Here is a 12,131-nt window from a genome sequence, read left to right on the forward strand (position 1 = left end):
CAGTAAGACAGTATATTTTACTTGTAAGTGGTTTACCAAGTGATATGTCAACATCACCAGGGAATCTGTAGAAACGCAGTCGTGGGCCACACCAGACCTACTGAATCTTATGTAACAAGTTCTCCAGGTGACTGTGATGTACGCTCAAGTTGGAGAACTACTGTTCTACGTTGATCCTAGAAAAAAATGTCTGCGAAATTTCAAAAGATCAATGATACTTATGAGTGGCAAATGCTTTATCACTTAATTAATTTAGAAAGATTCAGTTCTGTGATATAACTTAATCCACTTAGCTGGTGCTGAACCAGCTTTGAGATGCCTCAAGTGTTTACCTAGCTTCTCTTAAAGGCTTTCAAAGACTATCTAACCCATTTCCACCAGTCACTGTGGCATAAATTGAACAAGCACCTGATTTAGAACCAGGGAATTTGGAACAAATCTAAACTGTACTTTGGTTTCTCTCATCTGTAAAGTGGAGATAAAAGTACCCCTGTCTGAGAGTCAATTTATGAGCTGAGATGAGTGAATGTGCCAATCAATCCATATTCTTCACAGAGAGCTATACTGGCAACTGACTTCCAAGGCACACATCCTGGTAACTTACAGAGTTCCAGGTTCATTTGTCTCCTTTTCTACATATAGTACCACCTCTTACATCTCACCCTTCTAGCACAGATAAAATTTCCATCTGTATCATATGGCCCGTTTATAATATGTATAAACTGACTTAGCCCATTGAGTCTTAAAACAATATACAATGTAAAAAAAAAAGTGGTTTTGCTTTATTATATCCTCAATGGGTCTATCTTGCCTTGGTGGACTCATTTTCCCCTTTACCCTGTCTCTAAAATCATTACTATTCCCCACAGTAAGCTGGGATGTTGTGCATGTTTGCCAGACTAGGTCATCTCTGACAAGTCTCCCAGAACACAATCCATATGGTTTCTTCTTGGCTTTGCCAATAGCTTCTGGAATCTGAGAACAATTTGGTGAGAAAAGAATCTAGTTAAAGGCATAAGCAGTCAGAGGGGAGCCAAGGAAGTAGCTGATCCCACTGTGCATGCTACCATTCTACTTCCAATGGTACCATCTCCCACTCATCTCAGCCTCCAGCCTAACACTTACCAAATATTTATGATGTGCTGGCACTGTGCTTATCAAGGGCTTATGTTGCATGATCACATCCAAGCCTCAGAATCCCTTTCACATAGTATCTCTATTTAATGAATGAAGAACTTAAGGCTCAAAGATGTCAAGAAACTTGACTAAGGTCACACGATTACTACGTGTTAAGTCTGGACTAGAACTCAGGTCTCTGACAGCGGAGCCTCCCTTGCCTCTTAGCTCAACTACATATTTTCATCTATCTACTCTCTGCACACTTGTCCTAGATATTTTCCACTTGTGAGGCTCACCATCAACCCTCCTCATGCCACCCCCAATAAAACAGGAAAGTCCTTGCTGCTTGCTGAAAACACATCTGGGCTGCCACAGAAGGTGGCATTTTTTTAATCTTTAATTTTTGGGTGACTCTCTTACTCTTTACATTTTTTTTTTTTTTTTTTTTTTTTTTTTTGGTGGTACGCGGGCCTCTCGCGTTGCGGAGCGCAGGCTCCGGACGCGCAGGCTCAGCGGCCACGGCTCACGGGCCCAGCCGCTCCGCGGCATGTGGGATCCTCCCGGACCGGGGCGCGAACCCGTGTCCCCTGCATCGGCAGGCGGACTCTCAACCACTGCGCCACCAGGGAAGCCCCATCCCCATTTTTGAAAAGCAAAAGGACCTTGTTATTTTATGTAAGCCCCAGTGGAAGACACAGCTGACCTAAAAGCTGGAATCAGAATGAGCAGCAACATTCTGTTTTGTTATGAACCAACCATGTAAACGAAAGTCATTCCAGGTGGAGAAACATGGCAAGAAGTGGCAGGTGTTCTGAACCCAAGCTGCTTGACAATCTAGCCGTCCTTAAGCACAATTAACATTATCAGAAAATAAATATAGAATTGACCGAACTGGTATTCAGATAACTTAGGATCTGAGTACGTACCGAAAAGGGCAGAAAAAATGTAAGCGATATGCTGGCCAATTCTGTTTTATTAGTAATCTATACGTAAAAATTGGTGCAAAGAAGTCAAAGGAACCTTACAAGAAGTTCTCTGACCAACACACTGAAATCGCCACACCTTACCACTTGGGGGTTATATAATAATAATTGCTGCATTAAACGGATTTACTGATATTTAATTTCTGGTGGAACTGAAAAGTAATACTATTTTTGAAAAATGCTTTACAATTTAAGTTTTCATACACAGTCTCTATCACGACCCCAGAGATATGTGTTATTAAGCCTATGTCACAGAAGAAAACACAGAGACGTTAACTGGCATCCCAAGGTCACCGTCATCAGGAGTACCCATTGGAGGTATGGATACAAATCTTGGCTCTGTGTGCCGGTCTCAGCACAGTTATCTACAGATCAGTCTCCTCATTACTTTCTTGGCTTGCATTAGTTTGTTTCCAATTACATTTGGAAGAGAAATTAGGAAGTCAAGTTGTATATTTTTATGGCTGCTTCATGAATTATTATATTACTTTCCAAGCATTTATAGTATGTTAAATAGCATTCAGAAAGCACAGATAACCTTGTGATAAATTCGGTTTCTCTATGTATATTGAGCACTGTGGAAATTTGATAAGAGTAGAGGGAGCCTTTGACCTAGAACTAGGAAGATAAGCTGTTCCTTCGAGGCAGTTAGTTTGATGTAGGACTCACAGCACAGGTCCCGGGGACACACTGCTCAGGTTGGATCCATGTCCTGCCACGTGCTAACTCAGAGACCTTGGGCAAACCACTTAATCTTCTTTAGCCTCAATTTCCACATGTGTAAAATGGGAATCATAGACTCGAGCTAGTGGATGTATTAAGACTACACAAGGATTACATAACTTGTTTAAAATACTTAGTGCTTGAGCGTGCTGTGTGAAGGAGTACGAGTGTTTATTATTAATTGCAAGGGAGTGGGACATTCTAGGTATAGGGTTATATGCAAAGACAAAGACATGGGAGACCAGGGACAGGTCATTCAGGCTCTAGCAGGTAGGAGGTAAGAAATACCCCGGGAAAGCCATTATTAGTGAGGGACCTGAATGTCGGGCCAAGGAGGCCAAGAGGGAGGCAGTGAGGTTCAGCGGGACCAGTTCCACCACCAGAACCCTACAGCAAGTCACTCCTGCCTCAGGCACACCGCTTCTTCCCTGTGGAACCTCTACTCCTCGTCTGTAAGATGAAGAGGGTGAAGTAGATAACTATGAAAAATTCAGTCTGATTTACCTTTCTCATGGAATTAAGCAGTGGTGCTACACTGCAGGTGTTTAAGCCGGCAGGGAACACGACCGTCACTTTAGGAAGGTTAGTCTGGAGGGATGGATTGGAGCAAGGAGAGAATAGAGACTGGGGGCAGTTTAGAACACCACTAGGAACGTACTGAATATGCATTAAATATTTATACAGAGACCAGAAGCTGAAAAAGCAGAGACTGGTTTAGATTTCAGGGAAGCATACTGTTGGTAGGGTGAAATGGATACATAACCAAGGCTACAGATTTTGAAAAAACCAATCTATTCTAGTAAAATATGTTCAGGGCAAAAAATAAAATAAAATAGAACCTAACTGGTGGAAAATTTACCAAAGGTCCAACTATTCCAAAGGTCCAATGAACTTTGTGGTGTGGAGTGTGAGGGTGTAAATACTGTGCCAGATCATTAAATGCATAAAACTGCAGAAACAAGTCACTTTGTGATGGGCTCACTCTACTACTAGATGGGCCCATTTGCTATCTTTTTTTTGGATGTCTTAAGGACTGACCATACTCAGTGACATGAGGAGGTAAAATGCATATGAGAATGGCATGTAGAAATGCTGGAAACTCAGCCAAGAAAAAGTCTTTGCAAGCCAAACAGGCACTGGCTGCCTACCATACCCTGCAAGTATTTGGACTCAGGAGAAAAAGAACTCAAAGTCAGAACATTTAACTCCCTCTCTAGATCACTTATCTAAAATCTATGGATTTCATGATTCAAATATCATTGAGGTCTCTAAGTCTCACGAAATCAGTGGCTTCTTGGACATCTTTAGTGAGACACACTTGTCTCAGTTGTTTCTCCCAAGTTCTAGATAAGAATCAAAATGCAGTAGTAATAACTCATGATTCCCTTGACACTACATAAAATGTTGCACATATGTGAACCTGAGGAAAGAGTCCAGTTTTCAGAGTGTTGGGAGACGCAGAGAAGTTTAAGAATCACTGCTGTAGAGCAAAAAACCTTCTACGCTTATATTTTAAATATCTTAGTTCACTCCTGCAGCAGTTTAGCGTAATGCTGGTTGTTCAGTCTTCAGAAATAACACAGGACAAAGATTTTTGCCTTTTTAAAAAAAAATTAATTTATTTATTTGGCTGCATTGGGTCTTCATTGCTCCACGCGTGATTTCTCTAGTTGCGGCGAGCAGGGGCTACTCTTCATTGCGGTGCGGGGGCTTCTCATTGCGGTGGCTTCTCTTGCTGTGGAGCACAGGCTCCGGGCGCTGGCTTCAGTAGTTGTGGCTCACGGGCTCTAGAGCACAGGCTCAGTAGTTGTGGCGCACGGGCTTAGTTGCTCCGCGGCATGTGGGATCTTCCCCGGCAAGTCCCAGCTTTTTGTCTTTTTATTTCTCCTTATAAGCCATCTCTTGTTAATATTGACCAAAAATCTAACTAACCAGGTTACCTTTTTTATCCTTTAATAACAACTCAATTAGTGATTTAGAAAAAATTAACATGACAACTCATAAAAACTTTTCTGGGTCACATTTTCTCAGTGAAGAATATCTAAATGAAGTGAGATGACCCTCATTCTCCTTTCAGATAGAAGAGATTAAAAACATTTTTGGTTTATTTCATAGACACACCTTATAATGTGGATTCCAATTAAGTAGTACTAATTGAACTTCTATAATATGACTGCTTCCTAATCATAAGATAAGGTGACTACTACCTAGGAAATAAAATTCAAGAGGATAGAATGCTAATTCTTAAATTGCAGTTGATATTGACATCTTAAGTTAAAACATCATAAATTATGAACTGGGTTCTTATGCTCTAGAGATGGGCAGTTAGGGGTTCAAACCTCTATTCAGCTCCCTATTTCCAGGTGAGGATTGTCAGGTTACTAACCATTACCAGGCTTCAGCTTCCTAATCAATAAGCTGTTGGTAAAAATAATTACCTCCTAGGGTTGTGATGACTAAAAGAGAATCCAAACAAAGTGCTTTGCATGGTACCTGGATACTCACACAACAATGATTACTTTAAAAAGTCAAGGAGCAGGAGATTTTGTACCTAAGTGGTTTATCTTATAAAGGAAGAACAATTTTTTCTTTATGATAAGATTGACATGCTTGGTAACATAGCCCGCTACTTGTCAGTTTTTACGACTATTATTTCTAATACGCTTCTGTCCTTTCTTTGCATACTATAAGTCCTAAATTTAGCTTTAAACAGAGAAAAAAATTTTCTACTGACCACAGGAGCAGAAATTTAAATGCTACATATTGCAAACTCATCAAAATAAACTTTAAAAACTCTCCAGCTATCAAACCATTGTTCTTCAAGGGTCAAACAAAATCATGTGAGACCTCTACTTTTAAAGAGAAGATACGCTTAATAAAGCTCAGAGTTCACCTAGAAATGGGAAGTCTCAGAGACTCCAATCTTCCGTTTTAAGGTAGTGGTAATTCTATCCAAAGAACATCGTATTTGAAGAAGAATAAAAATTCCGCATCATTCAAAACTGTCCATTCAAAGTGTGGAATTTGTTATCTAAGTATATTTTTATAATCTTCCATTATTTTAAACTCTAAGAGTCATGTATTAATATAATCTACTTAAAATAAGTGCCTACTTCAAGACCGGGAAAACCACGAATTCTTGACTTTTAATTCTACTCTACTGATTTGTAGACTGACCTTGAAAAGACAGAGTAATTTCCCCTTTACAAGATGGGGCTGGGACAGCAACCTGCCTTAAACATTTTGAGGAAGACAAATAATTACTCAATAGATAGTTAAAGATAAAAAGGTTTTTTAAAAAGCAACAAAGTCATATTCAATTAAATTCCCCCAAATGGAGGAAAAAATATCACAAATGAAAGGAACAGGAGGAAGAACAAAAGGAAAAATTAATTTGAACTATTTCAATATTTGGATTCCTCCTTATATTAACACTTAACAATCATTAAAAGCTACAGCTGAACCATCCCCACAGATACAAGTTTTTAGAATTTCATTCATCCCCTTCCCAGATACTTGACCCTTTCTTTAGGTAGGCCTGAGTTTGCCATTTAAAACAAGTCCTGCAACATTTTTTGGAAACAAAGCAAAATGTTCTGTAAATAGATGAACTCTTATGCTGAGTAAACATGCCAGAAGGATTTCAAATGAAAACCATGGGGATTGCAGGGGCAGTACAAAGTGTGCAATAAGAAATTTAAAAGAAAACGACAGTAAAGTCATAAATCGTGTGCTTCTGTGACATGAGAATCACCCCAAGCAAACAGACTTAATGTTTGTGGGCACAGTGCAAGGTGCCACCTAAAGCAAAGGAGGAACTGGCCGAATGGGCAAAGGAATGATTTCAGCTGAAGAAATTACTATGAAAAACAAGGCAAAAAGGTACTCTCAACCCACTTTCTTTTTCTCAAATAAAATGTACCAAAGTTATGCCTGCAAAGAAACCAGATCCTCTTGTTCGATATAACCTCTTTTAGTCAAGGCATAACTGAATCTTTCCAAAGGGTACAACCTAAAAAAGTATCTCCACGGAATAAAAGAATCTCAGAGCTAAAAAGGGTCTCCCAAGTTGTCGGATTTAGTAGTTCTTATCTTTTTGGGTGTCACAGACGTCTCTGGGAAGCAGATGAAAGTTATACATGCTCTTCTTAGAAACACACATAAGGCACACGTAGGCATAATTTAGAGTTCCATTTGCAAGAATTTCAAAGTTTATGAATCCTAGATTAGGAACTAAGTATTGATCATGTCCTAGTTCCTCATTTTCAAAACCAGAAGTTGAATCCCAGAAAGGTCCAGGGACTTATTTGTCCAAGGTCACACAGCTGGGTAATAGCAGAGCTGGTATTGAAATACCCTGGTAAGCCTGACCTACTTGAAGATGCTTTTTTGCCCCACTGTTCTCTAGAGAGAGGCTGTGAATATCTATATCCATAAAACTCAAAAGTCACTCATGTTGCTGCTTGAATTAGTGAAATTAATGAGTTTTAGGCTAAGGATGGGAACACAGCTTCTTTTCAGACATGGAAACAACCCAATATTGTAAGTATTATGGCCTAAGCGGTCCTGCCACTTCTATGCAAATAACTATCACCTGGCGTATTAGTCAGAAACATTAACGTTCCTACATCTCATCTCCACAAGCTGTGATTCCGTATTTCTGAGGCAGAGCCCTGATAGCTATACTTTTAACACGTACCCTAAGAGATTGTGACTGGATGGTTCTCAAATGATATCCCACAAATGCTGATTTAAAGCAGTGGCTTGCAAACATTTTTTCATAAGCTCAATTGTTTTTTCAAGCCAAGTCTTATTTAGAAACCCAGACACATAAATAGTAAAAGCAGAGAGGCTAGGTGGGCTCTTGAAGCCAGTTTGAAAACCACTGTCCTAGAAGATACAGCACAGGTAATGGGACCAGGAGCTGGGCTTCACCACTCTTGGGTCTCAGTTTTCCTATTTCTGAAGTACTTTGTCTAGATTGTTTCTAAATTCCCTTCCGACTCCAGTATCCTATGACCCCACAAATGCCACTACTACCATTACTGACAGACTGTATTTAGCAGGCACTTGCTATGTTCCTAGCACTGTTCTATTCACTTATTTAATCTTTAAAGTTACTCTATGAGGTTAAGTATAGTTGACCCTTGAACAACATGGGTTTGAACTACATGGGTCTACTCATACCCATGTGTTTTTTTTGTTGTTGTTTGTTTTTTTAATAGTTAAGTACGGCAGTACTACATGATCCATGGTCGGTTGAATCTGCAGATGCAGAACCACAGCTAGGGAGGAAGCTTGTATACAGAGGGCCGACTACAAGCTGTGAGAAGGATGTTGCACTGCTAACCCCGGTGTTGTTCAAAGGTCAATTGTACTGTTAATCTATTACACTGATGAGGAAACTGAGGCACAGAGAGGTTATGTGATAATAACTGTGGTAAAAAATTTATATATACATTCTCTTATTTAATCTACACTACAAAATGGGAAGTAAGAACTGAGATTTAGAAATGTAGTTACTTATCTAAGGTCAAAGAGCAGGTGTGCCAGATTCTAAAATCCATTCTTTGAACCAATAAATTAGCATAGGTTGGGTCCCACGCTATACCAGAAAATCTTTCAAATGGTATCCATTTACGTGTGGTTATTGCGGACTGAGTGATATGCACTCACATATACATAGAGATGGGTTAGCTCCCAAACTAGATTATAAACACTCTGAGACCAGGGATTATTTTATATCTTTCCATGTCCTACTCTATGAAATACTGGCTGGGCATTAAGTGGGTCTTTATTCATTTAGAAGTGATCTTCTAAGTCCTTTTTTGTTACTAACTTGGTTCCCGCCCCCCCCCACCCCCGATAATCCAAAGTAAACACACTAATTTCATTTAGATCAACCCTTGAAATTAAAAAGTTCCCCTCTGAGTCAGGTGCTCGAGGGGTGACAGAAAGACTTTTTTCAGTTTAATGATTTTTTTACATTTGCCCTTGGGGGAAGGAATTATATTTTAGTGTTAATAAGTATCTCTTTCCAGGCACTTCTTTCTCCATGCTTCCTGCCATTTTTCACTGTATCAGCTGATAGGTAACAGACTGAAAATAAGCAGATGGTCAAAGACAAGAGTGGAGAATCTTGGAAGGTGCTTATAATACCTACTTATGCCACTTGAAAATATCGGTTTGACATTTCACAGGAAGTGGTGCTCGTTAAGTAGTATTCCTCAAACAGCAAAAAATGACTATAAGTAATTTTTCTTAAATACCATTTTAATTTTGGACATGCTCAGCGTGTGGTCAGATACACCATCACCTTCCATCTATGACTCCTTGCCCACATATTTGAAACTGGACACCTAGGACCACTTCAGACCTCCCCTGCTCATCTTAGCTCCATGGTTCTACCAGCAACAACATGAGAGCTGTAATTTCCCAGTTGTGGCCTACTTTAAGCATATTTTGGAGACTCATATTAATCTAACATTTATATAAATCCATACAACATCGATAAAACTACTCATAATAAGAAATGAGATTAAATCAAGGTCACAATATTGTGGTCTCTAAACTGTGACAGAATGGACCATCTAGAGCACTGGTTCTTAAACCTCCTTTAAGGAATGTCTTTAAATGTAGATGCCTTCAGACCTGCTGAATCAGTGGGGCCCAGACACCTATGATTTTCGCCACAGGTGATTATGATGCTGCACGGTGGTACACATCCTTACTTCATCGAACAAACATTTCATGAGTGCCTTCTATTGATACCAAATTTTGAATATAAACATTTTCTTTTTAATATAGTTTCTTGGTTCACAAACTAACATGCAGCTTGAGGGAAAGGATGATACATGTTTTGAAAAAAGTACTTCATCACCCCACCCCCATCCTTATACCTAGCTGGGCATATAGTAGGCAAATGTTGCATTGCTTTGGTCACCAGCTCCTCAAATAAAACACGGTGATACATCTTCAGGCACTGCACCAGAGAATATTTTTAAACCTGGACTTTGTAAGTATCCAAAGAAATCTGCATGGGTGTGTGTGTATGTGTGTGTGTGTGTGTGTGTGTGTGTGTGTGTGTGTGTGTGTGTGTGTATGTGTGTGTGTGTGTATTCTTAATTCTGCATTGAGACTAAGCCAGCAAGACTCAGATCGTAGCATTAAACTTCTGTTTTGGAGTTTGGCTATGAACCCAAAATAAAACATATAAACCAGGAAATGCATATCAAAATAGGGAAGATAAATATCTCAAAAAATATACTTTTCTTTCTTTCTACATACTACAATCCTCATTTCTTTCCTATTTTCACATCACGTCCGTTCCCTAGACAATATTCAAATAACTGAGTGCCATTTGGCTCTTTTGAACCAGGAACTTAGAAAACTGCTTCTCAAACTTGGTTCATCCTGAAAGCACACACTGTAGTTCAAGTGAGCATGTACAGTCACCACTAGATTGTGAGAGTTGGGAGGAAGGCATTTCAGATGCTGTGTTATGCTCTCCCTCTCTGTGGTTTGCATCTTAAGAGAAGCATGGCATGAAGCCGGCAGTGACCAAGGGGCACCAGTGTAAAACGGCTTTTCCTGAGGGAAGAGTTCCAATGTGATGGATGTGGGAGATGAATCTGGTCAACATTTGGGCAACAAATGACTCCAACTGTGTTTACTGAGGGAGCAAACACCCACCCGCATGTGACAGGGTCTTCAAGCTGTTGGAAAGGGGAGAAAGAGCATCTCAGATCTTTTGTTAGGCTCGTTAGAGAAGAGTAGGAAGGCATGTGGAAGGGAAATAAAACACTTTTAAGAGATAATGGGGAACAAGCTAGTGCTGGCACATCAGCACACAGAGAACTCGCCAGTGTCCTTCACTGCCTGTGAAGGAGATGAAAAGACCAGCAAAGAAACAAAGCCACTTCTGTGGGGTGCAACAGGCCAACTTTACCAACAAGATGCTCCATGACCTTAAATATCTCCCTACCTGCTCTCTACAAACTCTTTAGAATAACTCAGTGCCTTCTATCCTGGTCTTCGAAAAGTACTAATTTGGGGCAAGAAAAAAGGAAATATTTTTCAAAAAGTACAAGAAAAAAGAGTCACAGCAATCGAAAGCATTCCTAACTTACCAATTTTGTAACGTCTTTCACATCATCAGTCACACGGTTCCTGCAGATCCCTTGAGTTTTGACGAGAGGATTAAGTAGGAACAGTTGAAGATAAATGCAAGTGATAATCCAAGTCTAAATGAAAACAGAAAAAATGCTGGTGATCATCAGTGAAAATCCATAGTCACTAAAACTATTAACAATTAACATCTTCTGCCTTAATGTGGAAAAGGGGATCTACCTTTTTTTTTTTTTTAATGCTACTGGCTTAAATACAATTAGATGCAATTAGATGCTGAGCATTCAAACTATGCTGACCAAATTTTTAAAAAATTTTCTGTTAAAATATGGTTTGGATTTTTCATTTCAATGACAGTATTGTTAACTTTTGTCAAAAGCTTTCTACGGGCAATTCCCCAGTGGCAATTAGGAATGAACTTGTAGCAACATGTGAAGGATTTATCACTTAAGGTGTTTTCTAAAAACTAGGGAATGCATAAAATTCATACCTGAAGGCACCAAAAGAAACTTTCTCTACTTTAAATGTAGACTGTTTGGCAAGTAGCAGCAAAACCCTGAGCAGTGCTTTAATCCGATAATCTAATAGTACACCCAGTTAAAGTGAGGGGGAGAGAGAGAGAGATTTAGATATAGGACAGAATTTAACCTAATTTGTGAGACATCAAAAGAACCATTGTTTTGAATCACAGTTTTTCAGCCATTTAATAAGGAAAAATATATTCTTAGTCAATGGGAAGACATTCTTGAATCCTAGCATGAACCCACACTCACACACCCGCCAAGACACCTCTCTTTGCAAATAACTCTTTCAAATATGTAAAATAGTTACCTTTGTGCATGGCTTATTTTTTATTACACTATATTTTATGTTTTTAAAAATCTGGGCATCTATTTTTTTTCTTTAGTGTCTTCACAACACATAGCAGAACCTTGAATATAAAAAGCTCTTAATAAATATTTGCTGGATGAATCAGTGACCAAGGTAAAAAAAAAACAGAGTGTAATGCTTCAAATTTGATACCTGTTTATTGAGCCTGTACTATGAGACAGGGACTGAGCCAGTCACTAGAGAAACAAAGGGCAGAAGAACTAAATAGACATTTCTCCAAAGAAGATATACAGATTGCCAACAAACACATGAAAGAATGCTCAACATCATTAATCATTAGAGAAATGC

General features: G+C 39.2%; 1 protein-coding gene across 3 annotated transcripts in view; it reads right to left on the reverse strand.

The window, feature by feature from the left end:
- Positions 1–12,131, reverse strand: part of KITLG (KIT ligand) — a 90,561-nt gene that overhangs the window by 40,986 nt on the left and 37,444 nt on the right. For all 3 annotated transcript variants that reach the window (XM_007114511.4, XM_007114512.4, XM_007114510.2), the window contains exon 2: positions 10,955–11,068. In XM_007114511.4, the coding sequence (XP_007114573.1) occupies positions 10,955–11,068 (114 nt within the window). The remainder of the gene's footprint in view (positions 1–10,954; positions 11,069–12,131) is intronic.

The sequence above is a fragment of the Physeter macrocephalus genome, chromosome 6 (genome assembly GCF_002837175.3).
Source record: "Physeter macrocephalus isolate SW-GA chromosome 6, ASM283717v5, whole genome shotgun sequence".
NCBI classification, from domain to species: domain Eukaryota; kingdom Metazoa; phylum Chordata; class Mammalia; order Artiodactyla; family Physeteridae; genus Physeter; species Physeter macrocephalus.